This window comes from Saccopteryx bilineata, chromosome 2 (genome assembly GCF_036850765.1).
Source record: "Saccopteryx bilineata isolate mSacBil1 chromosome 2, mSacBil1_pri_phased_curated, whole genome shotgun sequence".
Taxonomy (NCBI): domain Eukaryota; kingdom Metazoa; phylum Chordata; class Mammalia; order Chiroptera; family Emballonuridae; genus Saccopteryx; species Saccopteryx bilineata.
The window spans coordinates 138292346-138318626 of NC_089491.1; the positions used below are offsets into that span (position 1 = coordinate 138292346).

General features: G+C 39.2%; 1 protein-coding gene across 1 annotated transcript in view; it reads right to left on the reverse strand.

Moving 5' to 3' along the window:
- Nucleotides 1-26281, reverse strand: part of OVCH1 (ovochymase 1) — an 86932-nt gene that overhangs the window by 34031 nt on the left and 26620 nt on the right. Inside the window, 5 exon segments of the mRNA XM_066254394.1 lie at nt 6432-6483; nt 21648-21845; nt 23166-23240; nt 24967-25104; nt 26144-26237. Coding sequence (XP_066110491.1) covers nt 6432-6483; nt 21648-21845; nt 23166-23240; nt 24967-25104; nt 26144-26237 — 557 coding nt within the window.

Genomic DNA, 26281 nt, shown 5'->3' on the forward strand with positions numbered 1-26281 from the left:
TTTTGGTTATTAACCCCTTATCAGATGCATTGTCAAATATATTCTCCCATTGTGTAGTTTGTCTTTTTATTGTTTTTATTGTCTCTAGCTGTGCAGAAGCTTTTTAGTTTGATAAAGTCCCATTTGTTTATCCTGTCTTTTATTTCACTCGCCTGTGGAGACAAATTGGCAAATTTATTGCTGCAAGAGATATCAGAGTGCTTACTGCCTATGTTTTCTTCTAAGATGCTTATGGTTTTTTGGCTTACATTTAAGTCTTTTATCCATTTTGAGTTTATTTATGTGAATGGTGTAAGTTGGTGGTCTAGTTTCATTTTTTTGCAGGTAGCTGTCCAATTTTCCCAACACCATTTGTTGAAGAGGCTGTCTTTACTCCAATGTATGATCTTACCCCCTTTGTCAAATATCAGTTGTCCATAAAAGTGTGGGTTTATTTCTGGGTTCTCAGTTCTGTTCCATTGATCTATATGCCTGTTCTTATGCCAGTACCAGGCTGTTTTGAGTACAATAGTCTTATAATATAACTTGATATCCGGAAATGTGATACCTCCCACTTTATTCTTCCTTTTCAAGATTGCTGAGGCTATTCGTGTTCTCCTTTGGTTCCATATAAATTTTTGGAATATGTGTTCTATATCTTTGAAGTATGTCATTGGTATTTTAATAGGTATTGCATTGAATTTATAAATTGTTTTGGGTAATATAGACATTTTAATGATGTTTATTCTTCCTAACCATGAGCATGGTATATGCTTCCACTTGTTTGTATCTTCCTTGATTTCTTTTATCAATGTTTTGTAATTTTCCGAGTACAAGTCTTTAGTCTCCTTGGTTAAATTTACTCATAGGTACTTTATTTTTTTGGTTGCAATGGTAAAGGTGATTGATTCCTTAATTTCTCTTTCTGAAAGTTCATTGTTAGTGTATAAAAATGCCTCTGATTTCTGAGTATTGATTTTATACCCTGCCACCTTGCTGAATTCATTTATCAGGTCTAGTAGTTTTTTTACCGTGACTTTCGGGTTTTCTATATACAATATCATATCATCTGCAAATAATGATAGTTTTACTTCTTCTTTTCTAATTTGGATGCCTTTTATTTCTTTTTCTTGTCTAATTGCTGTGGCTAGGACTTCCAGAACTATGTTGAATAAGAGTGGTGAAAGGGGGCACCCAAGCCTTGTTACTGATCTTAAGGGGATTGCTTTTAATTTTTGCCCATTGAGTATGATGTTGGCTGTGGGTTTGTCATAGATGGCTTTTATCATGTTGAGGTATATTCCCTGTATTCCCATTTTGTTGAGAGTTTTGATTATGAATGGGTGCTGGGTTTTATCAAATGCTTTTTCTGCATCTATTGAAATTATCTGTGGTTTTCTCCTTCCTTTTGTTTATGTGATGAATCACATTGATGGATTTGCGAATATTGTACCAGACTTGCCTCCCAAGGATAAATCCCACTTGATTATGGTGTATGATTTTTTTCATATATTGCTGGATCCGGTTTGCTAATATTTTGTTGAGGATTTTAGCATCTAAATTCATCAGGGATATTGGCTTATAATTTTCTATTTTTGTGTTGTCTTTGCCTGGTTTTGGAATCAGAATTATGCTCACCTCATAAAAAGAGCTTGGAAGTCTTCCTTCCTCTTAAACTTTTTGAAATAGCTTGAGAAGGATAGGAGTTAGTTCTTCTTTGAATATTTGGTAGAATTCACTTGTGAAGCCATCAGGCCCAGGACTTTTCTTTTGGGGGAGTTTTTTGATAACTGTTTCAATCTCATTTATTGTAATTGGTCTGTTTAGGTTTTCTGATTCTTCCAAATTAATTTTTGGAAGATTATATATTTCAAGAAATTTGTCCATTTCATCTAGGTTGTCTAGTTTTTTGGCGTACAGTTCTTCATAGTATTTTCTTACAATATTTTATATTTCTGTTGTGTCAGTTGTTATTTCTCCACTCTCCTTTCTAATTTTATTTGAGTCCTCTCTCTTTTTTTTCTTGGTGAGTCTGGTTAAAGGTTCATCGATCTTGTTTACCTTTTCAAAGAACCAGCTCCTGGTTTCATTGATCCTCTGTATTGTTTCTTTAGCCTCTATGTAATTTATTTCTGCTCTGATCTTTATTATTTCCTTCCTTCTACTAGCTCTGGGCTTTACTTGCTGTACTTTTTCTAGTTCTTTTAGATGTAGGGTCAAGTTGTTTATTTGAGCTTTCTCTAGCTTCTTGAGGTATGCCTGTAATGTATAACCTTCCGTCTCAGGACGGCTTTTGCTGTATCCCATAAATTTTGAGTTGATGTATGCGCATTATCGTTTGTTTCTAGGAATTTTTTAATTTCTTTTTTGATCTCATTGTTTACTCATTTGTTATTTAATAACATGGTATTTAGTTTCAAAGTGTTTGAGTATTTTTCAGTTTTTCTGTTGTGGTTGATTTCTAGTTTAATGCCATTGTGATCAGAGAAAGTGCTCGATATGATTTCAATCTTGTTAAATTTGTTGAGACCACTTTTGTGCCCTAACATGTGGTCTATTCTAGAGAATGTACCATGAGTGCTTGAAAAGAATCTATAGTCTGCTGTTTCAGGGTCAAGGGTTCTGAAGTTATCTATTAAATCGAGTTGATCTAATATATCCTTTAAGTCTGCTGTTTCTTTGTTAATTTTCTTTCTTGAAGATCTATCTAATAATGTTAATGGGGTATTGAAATCCCCTACTATTATAGTATTGCTGTTGATCTCACCCTTTAAATCCATCAAAGTCTGCTTTATATATTTAGGTGCTCCTATATTAGGTGCGTAGATATTTATAATGGTTATATCTTCCTGTTGGATTGCTCCCTTTATCATTATGTAGTGACCTTCTTTATCTCTAACTATAGTTTTTGTTTTAAAGTCCATTTTGTCTGATATAAGTATTGCTACCCCAGCTTTTTTTTCATTTCCATTTGTGTGAAATATTTTTTTCCATCCTTTTATCTTCAGCCTATGTGCATCTTTTGATTTAAAGTGTGTCTCTTGTAGACAGCATATGTATGGGTCCTGTTTTCTTATCCACACAGCTACCCTATGTCTTTTGATAGGATCATTTAATCCATTTACATTTATGGTTATTATTGATATGTAATTGTTTATTGCCATTTTATTCTTTAAAAGAGGAACTGTGTTCCTCTTTTGCTATATTCTTTTTCTCCTTTGATCTGTTTACAACATGTCCCTTAGCATTTCTTGCAGCCTTGGTTTGGTTGTAGTGAATTCCTTGAGGGTTTTTTTGTCTGTAAAACTTTTTATTTCTCCTTCAATTTTAAATGATAGCCTTGCTGGATAAAGTAGTCTTGGTTGTAGGCTCTTGTTCTGCATTACTTTGAATATTTCTTGCCATTCCCTTCTGGCCTTAAGTGTTTCTGTTGAGAAGTTAGAAGTCATCCTTATGGGGACTCCATTGTAGGTGATAGTCTTTTTTTCTCTAGCAGCTTTCAATATTTTCTCTTTATCACTTAGCTTTGGTATTTTAATTATAATGTGTCTTGATGTTGATTTCTTTGGGTTTCTTCTTAGTGGAGTTCTCTGTGCTTCCTGAACATGTGAGATGTTTTCCTGCCTTAATTGAGGGAAGTTTTCAGCTATGATATGATTGAACAAAGTCTCTATCCCTTGTTCTTTTTCTTCTTCTTCAGGAACCCCTATGATGTGGATGTTATTTCTTTTCATGTTGTCACAGAGCTCTCTTAGAATTTCCTCAGACTTTTTGAGTCTCTTTTCTCTTTTCTGCTCTGCTTCCATGCCTTTATTTATCGTGTCCTCTAACTCGTTGATTCGATTCTCCACTTCATTCATCCTGCTTTTAATTCCTTCCATTGTGTTCTTTATTTCAGATATTGTATTTGTCATTTCTAACTGATTCTTTTTTATTATTTCAATGTCCTTTTTTTATATTTGCTATCTCTTTATTTAGGTTTTTGTAATGACCGTCTATTGTTGTTCTAATATCTTTTTTTTTTTTTTTTGTATTTTTCTGAAGCTGGAAACAGGGAGAGACAGTCAGAAAGACTCCCACATGTGCCCGACCGGGATCCACCCGGCACGCCCACCAGGGGTGACGCTCTGCCCACCAGGGGGCGATGCTCTGCCCTTCTGGGGCGTCACTTTGTTGCAACCAGAGCCACTCCAGAGCCTGGGGCAGAGGCCAAGGAGCCATCCCCAGCACCTGGGCCATCTTTTCTCCAATGGAACCTCAGCTGCAGGAGGGGAAGAGACAGAGAGGAAGGAGAGGGGGAGGAGTGGAGAAGCAAATGGGCGCTTCTCCTGTGTGCCTTAACCGGGAATCAAACCCGGGACTTCTGCACGCCAGGGTGACGCTCTACCACTGAGCCAACCGGCCAGGGCCTGTTCTCATATCTTTGAGCATCCTAACAATCGTTATTTTAAACTCTACATCTGGTAATTTGGTTATATCTGATTCATTTAGGTCCTTTTCTGGGGATTTCTCTTGGTTCATTTGTGTTGCATTTCTCTGCCTTCGCATTTTCTCTGTGTAAAGGTTTTGGCCACTGGAGTCTACTGGGTATGGCCTCTGTTCCCTAGGCATGGTCTGTCTCCAGGCTCACCACTCCCTCTTCTGTTGCTGCCTAGGGCTTTTGGGTTTCGGCGTTGCCTGTGCCTGCCCACTGGGGCTGTTGCTGTGGTTTCCACCTCTCCTTTACAGGAGTGTCTGTGATCACGTGCTCAGGTGCACAAGCCTTGGTGGCCTTGGCCTTTGTCCCGCCCTCATGGGTGGCATTATGCCCGGCCCTGAGGGCAGTGGCGATCATCTTTGCTAAGCTGTGGGTCTCTGCCTGTTTCCAGGCTTTCACCCCGCCCTTGCAGGGGGAGCCCACTTGTGGAATGGCTGCTAGCTTTGGCTCTATCTGGCCAGGCAGAACTGCGTGCCCAGGCTAAGCTCAGTAGCAGAACTCCACCTGTTCTGGGCTTTTGGCTCCACCCCTGCAGGAGGAGCTGGCTCCCAAGTCAGGCCAAAAGCCTCAGTTCCACAGGCACAGTAAGGCTGTGCTCCTGCACCCTTGCTCAAGGGCTGGTTTCCACCCCTTCCAGGGTTCCCGCCTTTCTCCCGCAGGCTGGATTACAGGCTGCAGGCAGCTGGGCTTGACTGCTTTTGCACACCTACTCCTCCCCAGCCAGGCAAGACTGAGCTCACACGTGAGCCCAGTGGTAGCCAGCAGGCTTCTGCCCCTGCCAACAGAACCGTGCCTCCTCGTCCCATTGCCGCCCGCCCTCTGGCGAGCCCTCAGCCGTGTGGGTTGGGGCGCTGCAGCTCAGACCCGAAGACTCACTACTGTAGACCTGAAAGCTCCCTCCTTCTAAGTGACTGCTCTGAGTGCCACAGGAGAGCTTGTTTGACTGCTCTCCTGCTTCCCTTTGCTGGTATTTCTGTTTCTGGGGGAAATACTCACTTCAGATTTGGGGAGTGACTTGACCCAGGGGTTAGGGTGGCTGTCTCCCAAAATGTTTCTCCCTGTGCCTCCTAGATTACACTCTCTTCCTGCTACTCCGGTCCTCTCCTCTCTCCCCGTCCCCCAGAGCCCCGGGTGAGTGGTTGTGAGAAAGGTGTTCTGCGTGGTCCCTTTAATTTTCTTTTCTTTTCTTTTTTTTTTTGCATTTTTCCAAAGCTGGAAATGGGGAGGCAGTCAGACAGACTCCTGCATGCGCCCGACTGGGATCCACCTGGCATGCCCACCAGGAGGCAATGTTCTGCCCCTCTGGGGCATCGCTCTGTTGCAACCAGAGCCATTCTAGCACCTGAGGCAGAGGCCACAGAGCCATCCCCAACCCAGGCCAACTTTGCTCCAATGGAGCCTTGGCTGTGGAGGGGAAGAGAGAGACAGAGAGAAAAGAAAGGGGGAGGGGTGGAAAAGCATATGGGCACTTCTCCTGTGTGCCCTGGCCAGGAATCAAACCCAGGACTCCTGCATGCCAGGCCAACACTCTACCACTGAGCCAACCAGCCAGGGCTGTGCGGTTCCTTTAAGAAGAATCCTGGGTCTGAGAAATCAGTCTCTTTCTCACAAACAGTATCCTGACTTGTTTCCAGCTAAATACTGTCCTTACACCTCTTCTAGGCTCTGCAGCTACAGGCTGGGGCTTTGTTCCTGCGGCTCAGGACCCTCCCCTCTCTGCTAAAGTCACTTCCTGACACACGAGTCTCTCCCGGCTGCCGTTTGCTCTGGGGAGCTGGGCAGCCCTCTCCGCATTTCCACTTTTCCTACCAGTCTCGGTGTGGCTTCTTCAGTGTTCCTTGGTTGAAGAGTCCTCTTAGTTTAGTCCAAAGTTGGTTTTTCAGATGATAGTTCTTAAAATTATTTTGTAATCCACTTTGGTTCTGGGAGGTGGATGTTGGTACATCTGCCTACTCCAGCACCATCTTGTCTTCCCTCAGTCAATTTTTTCAGGGTTCTTTCGTGGTACCCAGCAATAACAGTCCAGAAGAATGGTTATTTTTCCTAAAGAGAAAAGAACAAAAGTTCGACATGCAGTGACATCTTCTACCATTTTAGAAGCCCTATCTGGTTTTACCACCATATCCTGTTCAGTTCAGCCAGGTGCCACCAGGTCCTCAGCAAGCCAGTCCCTGGTTGGGCTCCTCTGTGTGACCTCCTTACAGGGGCAGCACATCTGATCTACCTGAGAATGAGTTCTTACTTGTGTATCTTCTCACTGTCTTTTGGTCATAAAATGTCTTTAGAGCCCTTACAAAACCCAAAGGCTATTTTTAAGTTAAGAAGAAAAATAAAAAGACAAATGAGAGCTAAATTTGATCTCACAGTGATGTTAAGAATACACGGAAAAAAAAATACTACAGTCAAAATGAGGTGACTTTAGGTCTGTGTTTTATAGTTAAAAGTACCCAAACATTATCTTACAGGAATCTCTCAAATTGCCATCTTTTATGAAATCACACAAATTGATAAAACTGAGGTTAAAAATTGCTTATCAGTTCAAAAATAGGTAAGCCTCATCTATGGTGTTCAAAATCAGTTTTAGAAATCACTGATTATGCCCTGGCCGGTTGGCTCAGTGGTAGAGCGTTGGCCTGGTGTGTGGAGGTCCTGGGTTTGATTCCTGGCCAGGGCACACAGGAGAGGCACCCATCTGCTTCTCCACCCCTCCTCCTCTCCTTCCTCTCTGTCTCTCTCTTCCCCTCCCGCAGCTGAGGCTCCATTGGAGCAAAAGATGGCCTGGGCGCTGGGGATGGCTCCTTGGCCTCTGCCCCAGGCACTAGAGTGACTCTGGTCGTGACAGAGAAACGCCCCAGATGGGCAGAGCATCGCCCCCTGGTAGGCGTGCCGGGTGGATCCTGGTTGGGCGCATGCAGGAGTCTGTCTGACTGCCTCACCGTTTCCAGCTTCAGAAAAATACACACACACACACAAAAAAGAGAAATCACTGATTATGTTAGTGAGGAGATGATTGTAAGAAGCAGGAGAGAAGGTTCCTGGGTATTTGCAGTATTTTGTTTCTTCATCTGGGCCCTGGTTACAAGTGCTCACTTTGTGGAAATTCCTCTCTCTGGAAGTTTAAGATTTGCATATTTTTGATCCACTTCAAAAAGATGTTAAAAAATTTGAATCAATACCCATTAATCTGCCTCATCAGGATCTCTAGCTAAAAAAAAAAAAAAGATGTCTGATGAAAGAGTCCTTCAATTGCCACAAATATTCTTTCACTTTAGCTTAGAGATTCTTTCACTTTTTCAAAGTGTTTCTTCAGGAAAAGTAAAGTTATTGAAATTATTTTCCTATACACTTTATTCAAAGGAGAAGTTTCTTAATATACACAGGCATCTTCTCTCAAGTCATAACCATGCTCATTTCAATTCCTTGCATGGTGAGTGTAGCTTATTCATGTGTTTCAGTATGCCTTTATCAAGGTGCTAACTCAGGTAAAGTGCTTAGCAAGGACCTTGCAGATGGGCATGACTCCAAAATGATAGCCATTATCATTGTTATTATCTGCTGTGCACTCTAATGGAAGGATAAAACTTTATTTTCAAAGTCATCCTTTGAATTATTACTTGGTAGTAAAGAAATATTTGTTAAAGTCATCCTACTTATTTATATAGAGGATAGTGTGCACAATACAATAAAATAATAAAAATCATTGTAGGGTTGATAAATGTAGACCACAATTTCTAGTGAAATTTTACATGCATAGTCATCAAATACCTTTAATTTGGCAGAGAGCACTGTGTAAAAAGCATATGACAGAGCTGAGATTTTTCCAGAAGTGGGATAATAGCTCAAGGTATCAATTGATAATTTTTTTTATCCTTTATTACCACTTGCCCATAATGAAATCTTGTTTTCATATTTTTAGGGACTTATCTCCAATCCAGCAGGAGTCACTTACTGCTATGGGAGAAGAATTAGTCACTACTGAATTATAAAAAGAAAATGACTGAAATAAAAAAAAAACCACTGCTGATTTACTTTGAAACAGAAAGATTCGGATGTATAAATGCAAAGTGAGTATAGTTCCTTAAAGTCAGTTACAAATTCCAAATAAGCACCAAGACCAGCATGGAGTTAGCAAGAGAACACTGTTTTTTTTTCTAATTGTGGAACAACATTACCAGGAAACTTGTTAGAAATGCAAATTCTTTTTAAGAATATAAATTCTTAAGCCCTGGCTGTCTGGCTCAGTGGTAGAGTGTCAGCCTGGCATGTGGAAGTGTGGGTTCCATTCCCATCCAGGGCACACAGGAGAAGCATCCATATGCTTCTCCACCCCTCCCCTGCTCCTTCCTCCCTGTCTCTCTCTTCCCCTCCAGCAGCCAAGGCTCCATTGGAGCAAAGTTGGCCCTAGCACTGAGGATGGCTCTATGACCTCTGCCTCAGGCGCTAGAATGACTCTGGTTGCAATGAAGCAGTGTTCCAGATGGGCAGAGCATTGCCCCCTAGTGGGCATGCCTGGTGGATTCTAGTCGGGCACATGTGGGAGTATGTCTCTCTGCCTTCCTGCTTCTCACTTTAGAAATATACGCCCCCCCCAAAAAGAAAGAATATAAATTCTTAAAGGATCAGAAACCCTCCAGGTAATTCTAGTATATGCTAATGATTGAGAACTAATACAAAGGATCACCAGTGCCAGGGAAGCTATAGGAAGTGGCACAATGTTATAGTCCTTATTATCTTTGGAGCGCTACCCAACTATGTCAGCCAGCCTGGCCCCTGATGACATTTAGCAAAAATGCTGTTTATCTTTGCTCCCAGATTTCTCATATCTCTCCAAATGGCTCATTCTCTGTGGCAAGTTTCTCTTTTCAAAGTATGTAGGTACTCAGATATCCCCTACAGAAGCCTCCTTCAATGGAGGGTGGAGCCCTGGATGTCTGTTTGGTTGATAGAGATGAGACATGGAGAAACAAGTCCCTGAAGGTATCAACTGAAGGGTCCCCACAAAGGCAGGGATGAGTGGAACATGCCACTTTTGTTGTACCAGCATATCAAACAACTCTGGTGTAAAGATCCACACAATTCAGAAATAGCTTCAAGAAAAACAAAACAAAACATTCTTCTGGTCCAATAAGTAAGGTGACTATGAAGAGTTCTAAAAAATAAACCCATGCAGCCTGACCTTTGGTGGCACAGTGGATAGAGCATCGACCTGGAATGCTGAGGTCACCAGTTCGAAATCCTAGGTTTTCCCGGTCAAGGCACATACAACAAGCACGCAATGAACAACTAAAGTGAAGCAACTATGAGTTGACACTTCTTGCTCCCACCCTCTTCCTCTTTCTGTAAAATCAATAAATAAAATCTTAAAAAAAAGACCCACACAGACATTTTTCATACCAGTATAAATATAAAGCACAGTGTTATGTGCAAAAAATTATAAAACAATATATGTGATATATAAAACTATGATTAAATATAAACATTATGTGCATACATATTAATAGAAAATTAGATAAGTAATATTGATTACTTTTAATATTGATTACTTAACATAGAAGATGAGGAATGAATTAATGAGATGGAGAGTGGTTTAGATTTTACTTGATAACTTTCTTTTAATTAACTGTCTTTTTCTGCAGGCATTACAATTATAATAAATTTGTTTTTTAGAAAATTAATTTTAATGGGGTGACGTTGATCAATAAGAGTACCTAGGTTTCAGGAAAACATTTCTATAGCATTTGAACTATTGGTTATGTTGTGTGCCCATCACCCAAATAAATATTTTAAAAAGAATCAAAAGGAACTGCTGAAGAAATTGCAGACAAATTTTTTGTGGTTGACTTAAATGACCTACAAACACAACTGATTTTGTTTATTAATCTCAACTGACTCATCAAGTTGAGTATCCGCCTTGTGAAAAATGATTTTGCTGTGGTCTATATCTTGCTGAAAGTGTCATTGTTCATCACATAAATTCAAGAATAGATGACATTACTTGACAATGGAGTCTGCCAAAGCTGCTTCTGTTCTAATATCAGTCTTAATATTTGTCTTCTTGAATACATTAATTTTCACTAATTAATCACCTACTATTGAGGCTTATTTTCCACAATACATAAAAATTCACTTTAATAGAATTCTTATTCAATAGGCTTTTACAGAGGAATGGGGGAAGCCCAGAGTAAATCATGTGGCCCTGGATTGAGTTAGAAACATTTCTATGAACTCATGTTAGATATATATACATATATGTTAGTATGAATTCCTGTATCTTCTAGCTTTGTCAGCTTAGAGGGCCCAGAAGTTTACGAGAATAAACCCTAGTAAAAACTAGTATGCCCAGCACCCAGATCTTGATTTCTCATACCAGTTTCCAATAAAATGAATCAGGGTTCATTGGGGAACTGGCTGATTCTAGGACTGAGCAGGGAATATATGTAAGATGAGCTTGAGCATCTTGTGTCACAAAATGATGGAGGCATGTCAAAAAGATAAGAAGCTACCCTATAAAAGCTCACAATGGTCAAAGCTAAAACAATTTGAGCAACCAAATAAATATGTAGTATTACAAAATAAATATTCCTGAGTCCATACTGATATAAAGAAATGATTTAGGCCTGACCTGTGGTGGTGCAGTGGATAAAGCGTCGACCTGGAAATACTGAGGTCGCCAGTTCGAAACCCTGGGCTTGCCTGGTCAAGGCACATATGGGAGTTGATGCTTCCTGCTCCTCCCCCTTCTCTCTCTCTCTGTCTCTCTCTCTTCTCCCTCTCTCTCTCCTTTATAAAATGAATAAATTTAAAAAAAGTAAAAAAAAAGAAATGATTTAATAAATAAAGGGTGAAGAGACAAATCTCCCATACAGAATTTTAAATAATTTATACAGATACTCCTGCTCAAAAAGGTGGACCTTATGGCCCAGCTTCTTGAGTGTGGTACCCTTAGTGACTTGCTTCAAAAGAGTAAGTATGGAAAGGGGCAAAATGTAACTTTACAGTGGAGACACCTGGCACACTTTACTTCGGCCAGTGGTCAAGGTTAACATCATCAGTGATAAGTTATGTTGATAGCATGTAACCCTGATATGATGTGATAAGAATAGCACATTGGCTCTGTGGTATCCCTTCCCCATACCCCACCTCTGGATTAATTTATAATCCAAGTAAAACCATGAGGAATTTTCCAACAAAATCAAATTGAGGGACATTATAAAAAATACCAGAGGAGTGCTCCTCAAAACTGTCAAAATCATCAAAAACAAGGAGTCTGTGAAATTTACAGCCAAGAGGAGCCTAAGGAGGCAAGATAACTAAATGTAATATGATATCTTAAATGGAGTGGGAACAGCAACTACAATGACCTGGAGACAGGAACAAGCTCAGCATGTTTGAGGAATGGGGCTGGCCCACTGTGAGCAATCAGGGGAATGGTCAAGATGGGTAGCAGACAGAGAAATGGCACCATGAGGAGCAATACCGATAAATCTCCCCAAAATTTCAATAAGTTCTTCAACCAGAGACAGAAAAATCTATCCTTGGAGCATCTAGAAGTCCCACACACTGAACACGAAGGTATGATCGAGTGAAAAATTGACTAAATATATAATCAACACTGAAGGAAATAAGATGGAGAAAGAAACACTCTGCCTTCCTCACTAACCTAAGCAAGGGCTGCTTTCACTTGGAACTGAGATAGAGGGCTAAGGGTGCAGGGAGCCGGTGGCAGCACAGATGTCCAAGCCAGGCTGCAGCACAGACATCCAAGCCGAGGAAAGAGTGTGCCAGTGACAATTCAGCCAACGTGAGTTAATGCCCACACTGGACCCTGACAAAGATGGGCAAGTGGCGGCTGCCATTAGCCCCGATATCCTGGTCAGCGAGCATGGATAGTGTGCAAGAGGTTCCTCCTAGAGCCCCGGGAGTGGGTGCCTATGTTCCTGGACAGAGGGGCAGAGTCAGAGGCCTTTGCATGGGCTGTGACCAGAGTCTCGGTGTGGTTCCTGCACCCTGAACAGCAGCGCACTGGGAGTGCACAAAAGCGAACTTCCCTTCGCCCGAACTTCTCCGGGTGGGCAGGCGGGTGCCTCACCCAGCCATTCAAGCTAACAGCCCCAGGGAAAAAAATATAAAAGCGTTGGGAGGAGGGGCACACAAGCAGCTTGCATTCTGACTCGGGAGCAGATCTGCGGATCCAATTGCTGAAATTAGCTTAACCCACAGTCTGCTCACCTCACAAATGACCTATGCGGTTCTAACTGACAAGATCTCTCTCAGTTCAGTGATCTAAGACAAGAGGCATAATATTTTTTTTAGTGCCTCTTGCTATGCACGTAGGGGTGGGGGCAACTTCGGATTGGCAGAGTTTTCATACTCAGTGATATACATTAAAAAAATGGATATGGCAGCTTGTAAGACCTCCTGTTTTGCAAACAGCGACTAGGGCATCTTCTACCCAGCCAAAACAGGTTACAAAATGCAAACCTGGGGAGAGTGGTCCCACAGAGTGCTGAGGCATACTGGACAAACCTGGAGGTGCATAGAAAAGCACTTTGAGAGCAATTGGCTCCCAGCCCCACCTGATTATGCTGGCGGCTCTGACTGACAGAGCCTTACCCAGAGCCATGTGCTGAATGGGGATAGAGTGGGGATTTGCCAGCTCTTTGAGCCTCTTACTCTCCAGGCAGAGGCAGCAGCAACCCCATAGTTGGATCATCAGGCTGCTAATTCAGGAAGGAGAGACTAGGAGAGAGGCTCCGGGAATACGGACTCTCTCATTGGTGGAGCCTGCAAATGCTAACGAGCCTCAACTGCTAACAAGACTGAAGCCTAAAATATGACATTGCCATAGAGACTTATCAACTGCAAATCTCTACCTAAGCGTGCCACAGGGGCAGAGCCTGGAGTACAGGGTCACTGACCAGGAAGAAGGAGAGGAAAGAAAAAGGAAGAAGTTAGTCTCTCAAAATCAAGAAAAATCCACAGACTTTATAACCTTTTTCATTTTTTTTTTGTTTCTTTCATTTTCTTGTCTGATTATTTTCTTCTTCTCCCACTTTGGTCATTTTATTCTCTGCCTGTCTTATTCTTTCCTCTTCTTGAACTACACTACCCATAAGTGTTACATATCCTGTTTTCTTTCTTTTCTTCTTCCTTTCTCTCTATGAGGGTTGCACTCCAAAACCCTTAACTCTCTCTCTCTTTTTGTCCTTTTTTCTTTTCTCTTCTTTTCATTTTTCCTCTTTCTTTTTTTCTCCCTCTATATTACTCTCTTCTTTTCTTTTTTACTTTTCCTCTCATTCAATCCTCAATCATGAACAAATTATTTTATTGGAAACCCAAATTTTTTCTTTGTGACACTTTGGGTGCCTTTTACTTTGCTTTTTAACTCATTAGCATTCTTCCCAACCCTGGCTCTCCATTCTATCTAATTTTTGCTCCACCTAATACAATAGTAATTTTTAAATTTCTTTTCCTTTTCCTGTTTCCCTCTTATCCATCTTATTATATCTCCTAGTCAACCATCACTTACAAGGAAATAATTTTATTCTTGACCCAAATTTTTTCCTTTTTTGCACTTTGTGGGTCCCTACCTCCTTTTTTGCCTCTTTATCATGTCTATAGGTAGTTTTAGTTCCATTTAGCACAATATAATTCACAGTTCATCACAATTTTTTCTCAAGGAGGAGGGGAGAAGAGAGGAGAAAAAAAGGGAAATAATAAATTTTCTTTTTTTCCATTTTTTTCCTTTTTATTCTTTATTAATTTTCATTAGTATTATCAACAAAACCACCTTCAGATGCCATTAAGGAAAAGGAAATAGAATATCATGGATACAAAAGACAGAGAGGTAGCACAGATAGATGAGAAAAAAATCTATGGAGAAAAAATTTAATATATTGAAAATCTTGGAGCTAAATGACAGAGAATTTAAAATAAAAATCCTAAAAATACTCAGAGATATACAAGAAAACACAGAAAGGCAATTTAGGGAGCTCAGAAAACAACTCAACGAACACAAAGAACAATTAGCAAGGAAATTGAAACTATAAAAACAAATCAAACAGAGATGAAAAACTCAATTCATGAACTGAAAAATGAGGTAACAAGCTTAGATAATAGAACAGGCCAGATAGAAGGTAGGATTAGTGAAATAGAAGACAAGCAAATTGAGGCACAACAGAGAGAAGAAGAAAGAGACTCAAAAATTTTAAAAAAATGAGAAAGCCCTACAGGAATTGTCTGACTCCATCAAAAGACTAACATAAGAATAATAGGTATATCAGAGGGAGAAGAGAGAGAAAATGGAATGGAGAACATATTCAAACAAATAATAAATGAGAACCTCCCAAGCCTGTGGAAAGAACTAAAGCCTCAAATTCAAGAAACAAACAGAATACTCAATTTTCTTAACCCCATCGGACCTACTCCAAGGCACATCATAATAAAATTGGCACAAACCAACGACAAAGAAAAAATTCTCAAGGCAGTCAGGGAAAAGAAGAATACAACATATAAAGGAAGGCCTATTAGATTATCATCGGATTTCTCAGCAGAAACTCTATAAGCTAGAAGAGAGTGGATCCCAATATTTAAAGTCCTGAAAGAAAGAAACTTTCAGCCAAGAATACTATACCTGGCCCTGGCTGGTTGGCTCAGCGGTAGAGCATTGGCCTGGCGTGCAGGGGACCCGGGTTCGATTCCCGGCCAGGGCACATAGTAGAAGCACCCATTTGCTTCTCCACCCCACTCCTCTCCTTCCTCTCTGTCTCTCTCTTCCCCTCCCGCGGCCAAGGCTCCACTGGAGCAAAGATGGCTCAGGCGCTGGGGATGGCTCCTTGGCCTCTGCCCCAGGTGCTAGAGTGGCTCTGGTCATGGCAGAGTGACACCCCAGAGGGGCAAAGCATCGCACCCTGGTGGGCAGAGTGGCGCCCCTGGTGGGCGTGCTGGGTGGATCCCGGTCGGGCACATGCGGAAGTCTGTCTGACTGTCTCTCCCCGTATCCAGCTTCAGAAAAAATACAAAAAAAAAAGAAGAAGAAAAAGAATACTATACCTAACAAAGCTATCCTTCAAATATGAAGGAAAAATAAAAACATTCACAGATACAGAAAAGATGAGGAAATTTATCATCAGAAAACCTCCACTCCAGGAATTACTAAAGGGGGTTTTCCAACCAGATACAAAGAACAGAACAAAACAAAACCACAAGTAAAAGCTCCATCAAAAACACAATAAAACCAAATTTAAACTCTGACAACAAAAACAAAAAAATGGCAGGGTGAAGAGGACAGAGATTAACAGTTGTAAAGGACGATGGAGTGCAGAAGCAGTCATAAGATAGTGTACTACAATGAACATGGTAGGTACCCTTTTCATTACTTAATGGTAACCACCCTTGAAAAAACCACCACTGAAGCACATGACTTTAAAAAGGTAGCAACAGAGGAAAGAAGCATGAAATATAACCAAACAAAAACAAATGATAGAAAAACAAAAGAGAAGAATCAAACAAGATACAAAACTAATAGAAAGCAATTTATAAAATGGCAATAGGGAACCCACAAGTGTCAATAATTACACTAAATGTTAATGGATTTAACTCACCAATAAAAAGACACAGAGTAGCAGAATGGATTAAAAAAGAAAACCCAACTGTATGCTGCCTACAACAAACACATCTAAGCAACAAGGATAAAAACATATTCAAAGTGAAAGGCTGGAAAACAATACTCCAAGCAAATAACATCCAAAAAAAAGCAGGTGTAGCAATACTCATATCTAATAATGCTGACTACAAGAAGCAAAAGTACTCAGAGACAAAAATGGTCCTTTCATAATGATTAAGGGGACACTGAATCAAGAAGACATATCAATTCTTAATATATATGCACTAAACCAAGGAGCACCAAAATATATAAGACAGCTACTTATTGATCTTAAACAAAAATGACAAAAATACAATCATACTTGGAGACCTCAATACACTGCTGACGGCTCTAGATCGTTCTTCCAAACAAAAAATCAATAAGGATATATTGGCCTTAAACAAAACACTAGAGCACCTGGATATGATAGACATCTACAGGACATTTCATCCCAAAGTGACAGAGTATACATTTTTCTCTAGTGTACATGGAACATTCTCAAGAATTGACCATATGTTGGGCCACAAAAATAACATCAGCAAATTCAGAAAAATCTAAATTGTACCAAGCATATTTTCTGATCATAAAGCTCTGAAACTAGAACTCAACTGCAATAAAGAGGAAAAAACCCCCACAAAAATGTGGAAACTAAATAACATACTTTTAAAAAATGAATGGGTCAAAGAAGAAATAAGTACAGAGATCAAAAGATTATATATGCCCTGGCTGGTTGGCTCAGTGGTAGAGCATTGGCCTGGCGTGCAGGAGTCCCAGGGTCAATTCCCAGCCAGGGCACATAGGAGAAGGGCCCATCTGCTTCTCCACCCCTCCCCCTCTCCTTCCTCTCTGTCTCTCTCTTCCCCTTCCACAGCTAAGGCTCCATTGGAGCAAAGTTGGTGCAGGCACTGAGGATGGCTCCATGGCCTCTGCCTCAGGTGCTAGAATGGCTCTGGTTGCAACAGAGCAACGCCCAAGATGAGCAGAGCATCGACCCCTGGTGGGCATGCCGGGTGGATCTCGGTTGGGCACATGCGGGAGTCTGTCTGACTGCCTCCCTGTTTCCAACTTCAGAGAAATACAAAAAAAAAAGATTTATATGACAAATGAAGATGATAATACGACATATCAGAATCTCTGGGATGCAGCAAAAGCAGTAATAAGAGGAAAGTTCATATCACTTCAGGCCTATATGAACAAACAAGATAGAGCCGAACTAAACCACTTAACTTCACACCTTAAGGAACTAGAAAAAGAAGAACAAAGACAACCCAAAACCAGCCGAAGAAAGGATATAATAAAAATCAGAGCAGAAATAAATGAAATAGAGAACAGAAAACCTATAGAAAAAATTAATAAAACAAGGAGCTGGTTCTTTGAAAAGATCAACAAAATTGACAAACCCTTGGCAAGACTCACCAAGGAAAAAAGAGAAAGAACTCATATAAACAAAATCCAAAATGAAAGAGGAAAAATCACAGATATCATAGATATACAAAGAATTATTGTAGAATACTACAAAAAACTATTTTTTGCCACCAAATTCAACAATCTAGAAGAAATGGATAAATTTCTAGAACAATACAACCTTCCTAAACTGAGTCAAGAAAAAGCAGAAAGTCTAAACAGACCAATTAGCAGGGAAGAAATAGAAAAAACTATTAAAAACCTCCCCAAAAATAAAAGTCCAGGCCCAGATGGTTATACTAGTGAATTCTATCAAACATTCAAAGAAGACTTGGTTCGTATTCTACTCAGTCTTCCAAAAAATTGAAGAAGAAGCAATACTTCCAAACACATTTTATGAGGCCAACATAACCCTCATACCAAAACCAGGCAAGGATGGCACAAAAAAAGAAAACTACAGACCAGTATTTCTAATAAATACAGATACTAAAATACTAAACAAAATACTAGCAAATCGAATACAACAACATCTTACAAAAATAATACATCATGATCAAGTGGGATTCATCCCAGAATCTCAAGGATGGTTCAACATATGTAAAACGGTTAACGTAATACACCATAACAACAAAACAAAGAACAAAAACCACATGATCTTATCAATAGATGCAGAAAAGGCATTTGATAAAATACAACACAACTTTATGTTTAAGACACTCAACAAAATGAGTATAGAAGGAAAAGATCTCAACATGATAAAGGTCATATATGATAAACCATCAGCTAACATCATATTAAATGGCACAAAACTGAAGGCTTTCCCCCTTAAATCAGAAACAAGACAGGGTTGTCCACTCTTTCCACTCTTATTTAACGTGGTGCTAGAAGTTCTAGCCAGAGCAATCAGACAAGATAAAGAAATAAAAGTCATCCATATCAGAAAAGAAGAAGGTATCACTTTTTGCAGATGATATGATCCTATACATCGAAAACCATAAAGACTCCATAAGAAGATTACTAGAAACAATAAGCCAATACAGTAAGGTCGCAGGATTCAAAATTAATATACAAAAATCCATAGCCTTTCTATATGCCAACAATGAAACATTAGAAAACAAACTCAAATAAAAATTCCCCTTCACGATTGTAACAAAAAAAATAAAATACCTAAGAATAAACATAACAAGGAATGTAAAGGACCTATATAACGAAAACTACAAAGCATTGTTAAGGGAAATCGAAAAAGATACAATGAGATGGAAAAATATTTCTTGTTCTTGGATAGGAAGAATAAATATAATCAAAATGGCCATATTACCCAAAGCAATATACAAATTTAATGCAATTCCCATCAAAATTCCAATGACATTTTTTAAAGAAATTGAACAAAAAATCATCAGATTTATATGGAACTATAAAAAGCCCCGAATAGCCAAAACAATCCTAAGGAAAAAGAATGAAGCTGGGGGCATTACAATACCTGACTTCAAACTATATTATAGAGCCACGACAATCAAAACAGCATGATATTGGCAGAAAAATAGACACTCAGACCAATGGAATAGAATAGAATGTCCAGATAAAACCACATATGTATATATATGGTCAAATAATTTTTGATACAGGGGCCAACAACACACAATGGAGAAAAAAAAGCCTCTTTAACAAATAGTGCTGGGAAAACTGGAAAGCCACATGCAAAAGAATGAAACTTGACTATAGTTTGTCCCCTTGTACTAAAGTTAATTCAAAATAGATCAAAGATCTAAATATAAGACCTGAAACAATAAAGTACGTAGAAGAAGACATAGGTACTAAACTCATGGATTTTGGTTTTAAAGAGCATTTTATGAATTTGACTCCAAAGGCAAGGGAAGTGAAGGCAAAGATAAATGAATGGGACTACATCAGACTAAGAAGTTTTTGCTCAGCAAGAGAAACTGACAACAAAATAAACAGAAAGCCAATTAAATGGGAAATGATATTTTCAAACAACAGCTCAGATAAGGGCCTAATATCCAAAATATACAAAGAACTCATAAAACTCAACAACAAACAAACAAACAATCCAATAAAAATATGGGAAGAGGACATGAACAGACACTTCTCCCAGGAAGAAATACAAATGACCAAGAGATATATGAAAAGAGGCTTATCTTCATTAGTTATTAGAGAAATGCAAATCAAAACTACAATGAGATACCACCTCACATCTGCTAGATTGGCTATTATTAACAAGATAGGTAACAGCAAATGTTGGAGAGGCTGTGGAGAAAAAGGAACCCTCATTCACTGTTGGTGGGAATGTAAAGTAGTACAACCATTATGGAAGAAACCATGGTGGTTCCTCAAAAAACTGAAAATAAAACTACCTTATGACCTAGCAATCCCTCTACTGGATATATACCCCCAAAACTCAGAAATATTGATATGTAAAGATACATATAGCCCGATGTTCATTGCAGCATTGTTCACAGTGGCCAAGGCATGGAAACAACCAAAAAGCCCTTCAATAGATGACTGGATAAAGAAGATGTGGCACATATACACTATGGAATACTACTCAGCCATAAGAAATGATGACATCGGATCTTTTACAACAAAATGGATGGGTCTTGATAAAATTATATGGAGTGAAATAAGTCAATCAGAAAAAACTAAGAACTGCATAATTCCATACACAGGTGGGACATAAAAACGAGACTAAGAGACATGGACAAGAGTGTGGTGGTTACAGGAGGGGGGGAGGGAAGGAGGAAGAGGGTAAGGGGGAGGGGCACAAAGAAAACTAGATAGAAGGTGACAGAGGACAATCTGACTTTGGGTGATGGATATGCAACATAATTGAATGACAAGATAACCTGGACATGTTTTCTCTGAAGATATATACCCTGATTTATTGATGTCACCCCATTAAATTAATAAAAAATTCAAAAAAAGATGGGTAGCAATGACAGAGACTAGTTCTTGACCTTGACTACACATTGGAATCATCTGGGGAATATTTAAATATATGATGTCCCAAACTGACCTATAAGTGATTGTCTTAACAAGTTCGGACTGAAAATGAATTAATCACATTTATACATTCACATGACTTAAGCTATATAACCTGTTATGAGGATAAAGGTAAGTCAAAGAATATAAAGTACAATTCTTTAAATTAATATCAAAACCAAGAAAAACCAAACAATATTCTGGTTTTAAGGATTTATAGACATTAAAACTCCCCCCCAAAATTTTAAAGCAAAAGAATTATGAATACAAAACTTAATATAGTGTTTTCTTCTTAGGAAGGGCACTAAGAATCTTGAAAACTTAAGTAAAAAGATCCTTTCTGAATTGGGTGGTAAGGACACAAATGTATAGTAATAACTCTTCTTTCAGTAATAAATATTTAATATAAATTCTTTTATATCATGGCATAGTTCACAATATGAAAACATTTGAAAAGTTAACCAAAATTGTAGTTCACTAGTAGTCTAGTGATTAAGGTAGTGAATTATCTATTGTGCTTTCCACTATTGGTGAACCATATTTTAAGAGGAACAATACTAAAGTGATCCATCGCCCAGTGAGGCATCTGGAATTACAATAGAATAATGAACATTTAACTTAAATATTAAATTAAGAGGCAATGTAAGAGGGGTCTTCAAATATAGGAAGGACTTACATGTGAAAGAAGAATTAGACTTAGTTCTTTTGTGAACCTAGGGTTAATTTAGCCAGGGGTCTCAAACTCGTGGCCCGCCGAACAATTTTGTGCGGCCCGCAGACTAATCCACGAAGTTCAAAATATTTTGGATAAAATTAAGTAAGCCTAGGGGCCTACTTGTATTTGCCGAACGGCTGTGATCTTGCTCTGTGGCCCACATGCTGAGTTGAGTTTGAGACCCCTGATTTAGACCAATAAGTAGAGAAGCAGCCTTAAGCTCAACATAATAATCAAAGATCCCCCTAAATGGGATGAGTAATTTCAAGATTTGGTTAACTTTCCTTACTGACATCATTTAAATAGTGCTAGATGGCAATGCAGAAACACTGAAAAGAATAACACTGAAAGGAATAAATATGGATGATTTTATAAGTTAGACAATTATATTTATGCCCTAGGTATCATTTACAATAACATTAGTGAAATACCATCAATTTCACTCAACAATTGTATACCACGGGCTTCAATCAGAATACAGTTTGGGTGGATGATGGCATCTCCACATTGGTGATTGCCTAGAAACCTTAAGCCCACCTGCCATGGCCAACAGTGGGGTCAGGCATCTTCCCTTCTGGCAATTCTTCTAGGAAGTCACTGAGGACTAAATGAACAAACAGCACAGACACCTGCTACAAAAAAAGATAACACTAATGACCTGTATTACTGGAACAATCAAAAGCACACTCCTCCAATGGCTTGCTGTAGGCCACAGTTATAATTCTTAAACACCAAAGGAGCTTTATAAAGATATAGATTCCCAAAACTGACCTCGGGAAAATCTGATTTTAAAAGCTTCCCCAGGTACTCTATTGAGCAATTATATTGGAATTTAAATTATGTGGAACTTATATTCTAGTAGAAAAAATTGGTTTGTTAGAAGAGCACACAACATTCTTCATTATATGTCCTTGTTTTATCTCTTTCTCATTGTATCCTCAAACATGCCAAATTCGCTCTGACATGCCAAAGTCCTCTTATCTGGAATACTGCTAGGACTCAGCTCAAGTGCAATCTTCTCCATGAAGCTTTCTCTGGCTACCTGGAAAGAGGCAGGTATTTTTGCTCGTACAGCAGCCTGTACAACTTTCTGCTATATAGCCTATCATTCAGTATGTGCTTAAGGAGGAATGATATAATAATATTTTACCAGATACTTTAGATTATAAAGAGGTTAAAAGTTGTCAATGTGTGTTAAAAACAACTGTTTTCTCACTGTACCTCAAAATGCATGATCACGTTAAATACAGAGTTCAGAAAGATAATTTAAATGTTAAGTATGCACAGGAATTCAGGAGGACAAAAGATTACCCTCTGTACCCCTTTCTTCCTATCATAAAGTTTATTTCTTCTTCTGTCTATTCATGAGTTTATATGCAAACCCAAACAGGATTCTAGAAGTTGCATGATCCTAAATATAAAGCTTGTTCTCCTTCACTATGGAGTTCTATCAATGTAAGAAGAGGCTTTCTGGCCCTGGCTGGTTGGCTCAGCGGTAAAGCATCAGCCTGGCGTGCGGGGGACCCGGGTTCGATTCCCAGCCAGGGCACATAAGAGAAGCGCCCATTTGTTTCTCCACCACCCCCCTCCTTCCTCTCTGTCTCTCTCTTTCCCTCCCACAGCCAAGGCTCCATTGGAGCAAAGATGGCCCAGGCGCTGGGGATGGCTCCTTGGCCTCTGCCCCAGGCGCTAGAGTGGCTCTGGTCCCGACAGAGCGACGCCCTGGAGGGGCAGAGCATCGCCCCCTGGTGGGCAGAGCATCGCCCCTGGTGGGCGTGCCAGGTGGATCCCGGTCGGGCGCATGCGCGAGTCTGTCTGACTGTCTCTCCCCGTTTCCAGCTTCAGAAAAATACAAAAAAAAAAGAAAAAAAGAAGAGGCTTTCCAAAACAGACATATAGTTAAAGAAGATAAGATATTAAACTGAGTCACCACATGGCCATTAACTCACCATATGAACTAGCTTTTGCAGAAGATACAGAATTGGTTTTGGGAGGTGATGTTTATTCAATTTTGTTTAAAAAATCTATAGAAGAAAAAAATTCTAATTAAAAAAAAAAAAAGGAGTAGCTTATACTAGCTGACTGCATCTATTCGCCCTGGTCAGTCAAAAAGCCACTCTAATGTTGAGTTCACTAATACTACTTTCCAAATATTAGTTTCCAGAACCCATGGATATGATCTTCTCTCTCTCTTAGTATCCCCATTGCATCTGACCCTTTTAAGCATATCTTCTTTCCTCAGCTTCATGAAATTACTCTCTTGGATTTCTTGATTTATCTAAGGCCTTTTCTCCACATCAGTCTTTTTTCAAGATCCTATACTTCAGCCTGAAAGTTAGGTCACAAGGTACTGTTCATAACTATATTTTTATTGATTTGCATATATATGACTTCCAAATTTGTTTCCTCAATCTAAAACTCTTTCCTGAATTCTAGAATCTAGGATGGCCAGCAATCATTGTCTGGATCTCCCACAAGTTCTTAAAATATCTACAAGTCTCAAATGGAACCAATTGATTTTAACAGTTGAGGTCATATTTTTCTGTATTATTTAGTAGCTCCACCATCCATCTAGCCATTCAAACTAGTATCCTGAAAACCACACTAGGATTTTTTTTCCTTCATATACCTGCTTCCCCACAGCATACTGAATCAAGCAATATATCTACAATAAATTCTTACAATGACTTCCTTACTATTCTTCTTGCATGTAAGTTCATCTCTAATTTCCATATCCATTTTCCATGTTACTACCAAGGTTTGAATTCTTGTCCCAGAATTCTCTACCAACTATGTATCTCTGGGAAAGTTACCTCTCTATGCTCTGCTCCCTCATCTGTGGGAAGGAGAGCGGTGTATAAACCTCTTAGGTTTTTAAGGAGGAATAAACGGGTTAATGCATGTGAAATGCTTAGTCTATACCTGGTACAGAGAAAATAATCAAGAAATATTATAAATAAATTATTACTTTATTGGTTTTCACTTTAAAAAAAATGTTAGCTACCTATCTTACCACTCTGGTACTTAAAATTGAATGCCCTATGGTCCATCATAGTCTAATTTTGCGTTTTCTCTCATTCCTTCCAAAAGTCAAAAAATGTTGACTTATTTGCAGTTTTTTTGTACATAATTCATTCCTTTTCACATTAGGGTCTCTGTAGATGATGTTCTTGTTTTAGTCTGGGTGAAGGCTACTATATCTTTAGAATGCCTAGAAACCCATTTATCCTTAACCCTCAAACATTCAAACACAGAGCCAGTCAATTTCGTTTCTGAATTATATTCGCTAATCTGAATTAAATACCTTTCATATAAGTTACTATGTTATCTGGTAGGTGTAATTTCTTGACCTCAACTGAGGTGCCTGTTAAAGCACAGACCCCTGGGCATCATCCCAGATCTACAGAATCTAAATCAGGTGTCCCCAAACTATTTTCCGCGGGCCGCAATGTGGCCTCCGAGGCCATTTATCCAGCCCCCACTGCACTTCTGGAAGGGGCACCTCTTTTATTGGTGGTGAGTGAGAGGACCACTGTATTTGGCAGCCCTCCAATGGTCTGAGGGACAGTGAACTGGCCCCCTGTGTAAAAAGTTTGCAGACCCCTGATTTGGGGGTTGGCCTAGCCATTTGCATTTTTATTTTGCCACTGAGGTGATTCAAGCACCCTTAATTTAGGTAAACGTGGGTAAACTATCTTCCCAATAACTGTTTTCATAAGCAAAATCACTACTGCACGTGTTTATACTGACCCGAGGGCAAAATGGTGAACCTAGCCTGGAAGCCTTGGAAGGTATTTTCACCATCACTTTGAAAATAAGTCACCATCATGTTACCAGGACTGAATATTAGAGTAGGATTAAAGGTTCCACTAAATTTAGCTGCAAAAGCTTTAGGGAAGATTAGTTTATACTTACAAATTAAAAAAAAAAAAACATAGAGGTAAAACATCATCCAATTAATTATTCTCGAGCAACTTTGTTTTTCTTCAACTTTGTTTTGTAGGCACACTCTCTTATTTTATGTGGGAATTAAACACCCACTTCAAGATAACAGTGCACTATAATTTTATCTCACAGGAAAAAACTCTGTAGATAGGATAAAGACAAGTGATTTTTAATATGCATAGAAACCTCAATTAATGGTTAATTTGTAGACAATAAGAAGAGGCAAGTAAAAGGAAATCCCAAACTTGGCATTTCTTCTTCCAAACACAACATGGTTGCACTGTACATGAATATAGGTAACACCTGACACGTGCTTCACTAAAACCCTTCTCTCTACGGCTCCCATTGTCCTGGTGCAGGGCTGTTCCACTCACCTGTCAGAATAGTGAATAAACATTCTGCACCTGCCTGCTCTCCCACCCACATGAGCACTGAGCTGAGGTGGTAAGGAAGTGGCTACGTGGCTGGAACAGAACATTTTTCATATTGTACTCAGTAAATTGGTAGGTCAAAACTGAAAGCATATTGATGTTTTAGTTCAAAAAATAACTTTCAAGATTCAAGTAGAAATTACAGGTTTTGGTTACCTTTTTTAAAAAATGTATTTTCTTGCACATAAAAATATCAGCAATAGAAGGGCTTAATACAGTGAAGAAGGAAGTTTAAAAATTTGCCTTCAATAACAGTGGAAAATGTACTAATTGTTACGGTTTTCTTTTTTTTTCCCTGAGATTTCCTGTTCGCCTTCCAAATATTCTAAAGTATTCTCCAAATGTTACATGTTTCTATTCAATACTTTACTGGTGAATCCATCACTGGCTCATAGGTTTTAAAGCTAAAGTTTTATGGCATCAAGAATTTCCAGTACAAGAAACTCATCTCACTCTACCTCTGGGTCAGCCAGTCAAGCCTGCCAATGCCGCAACTATTCTGTTAATCTCACGTTTTTCAGATTAAATTGAAATGACAGAATGTTACCCACCTAACCCATGCTCCTCTCCAGGATAACCATAAATCACAACAGCATCAATAGTATAGTTTTGATTAAATTTAGTAGGAAAGTCCTCAAATGCCAACTGTACAAATTGTAAACATAACCAAAGAAGTTGTCAAGGGAGAA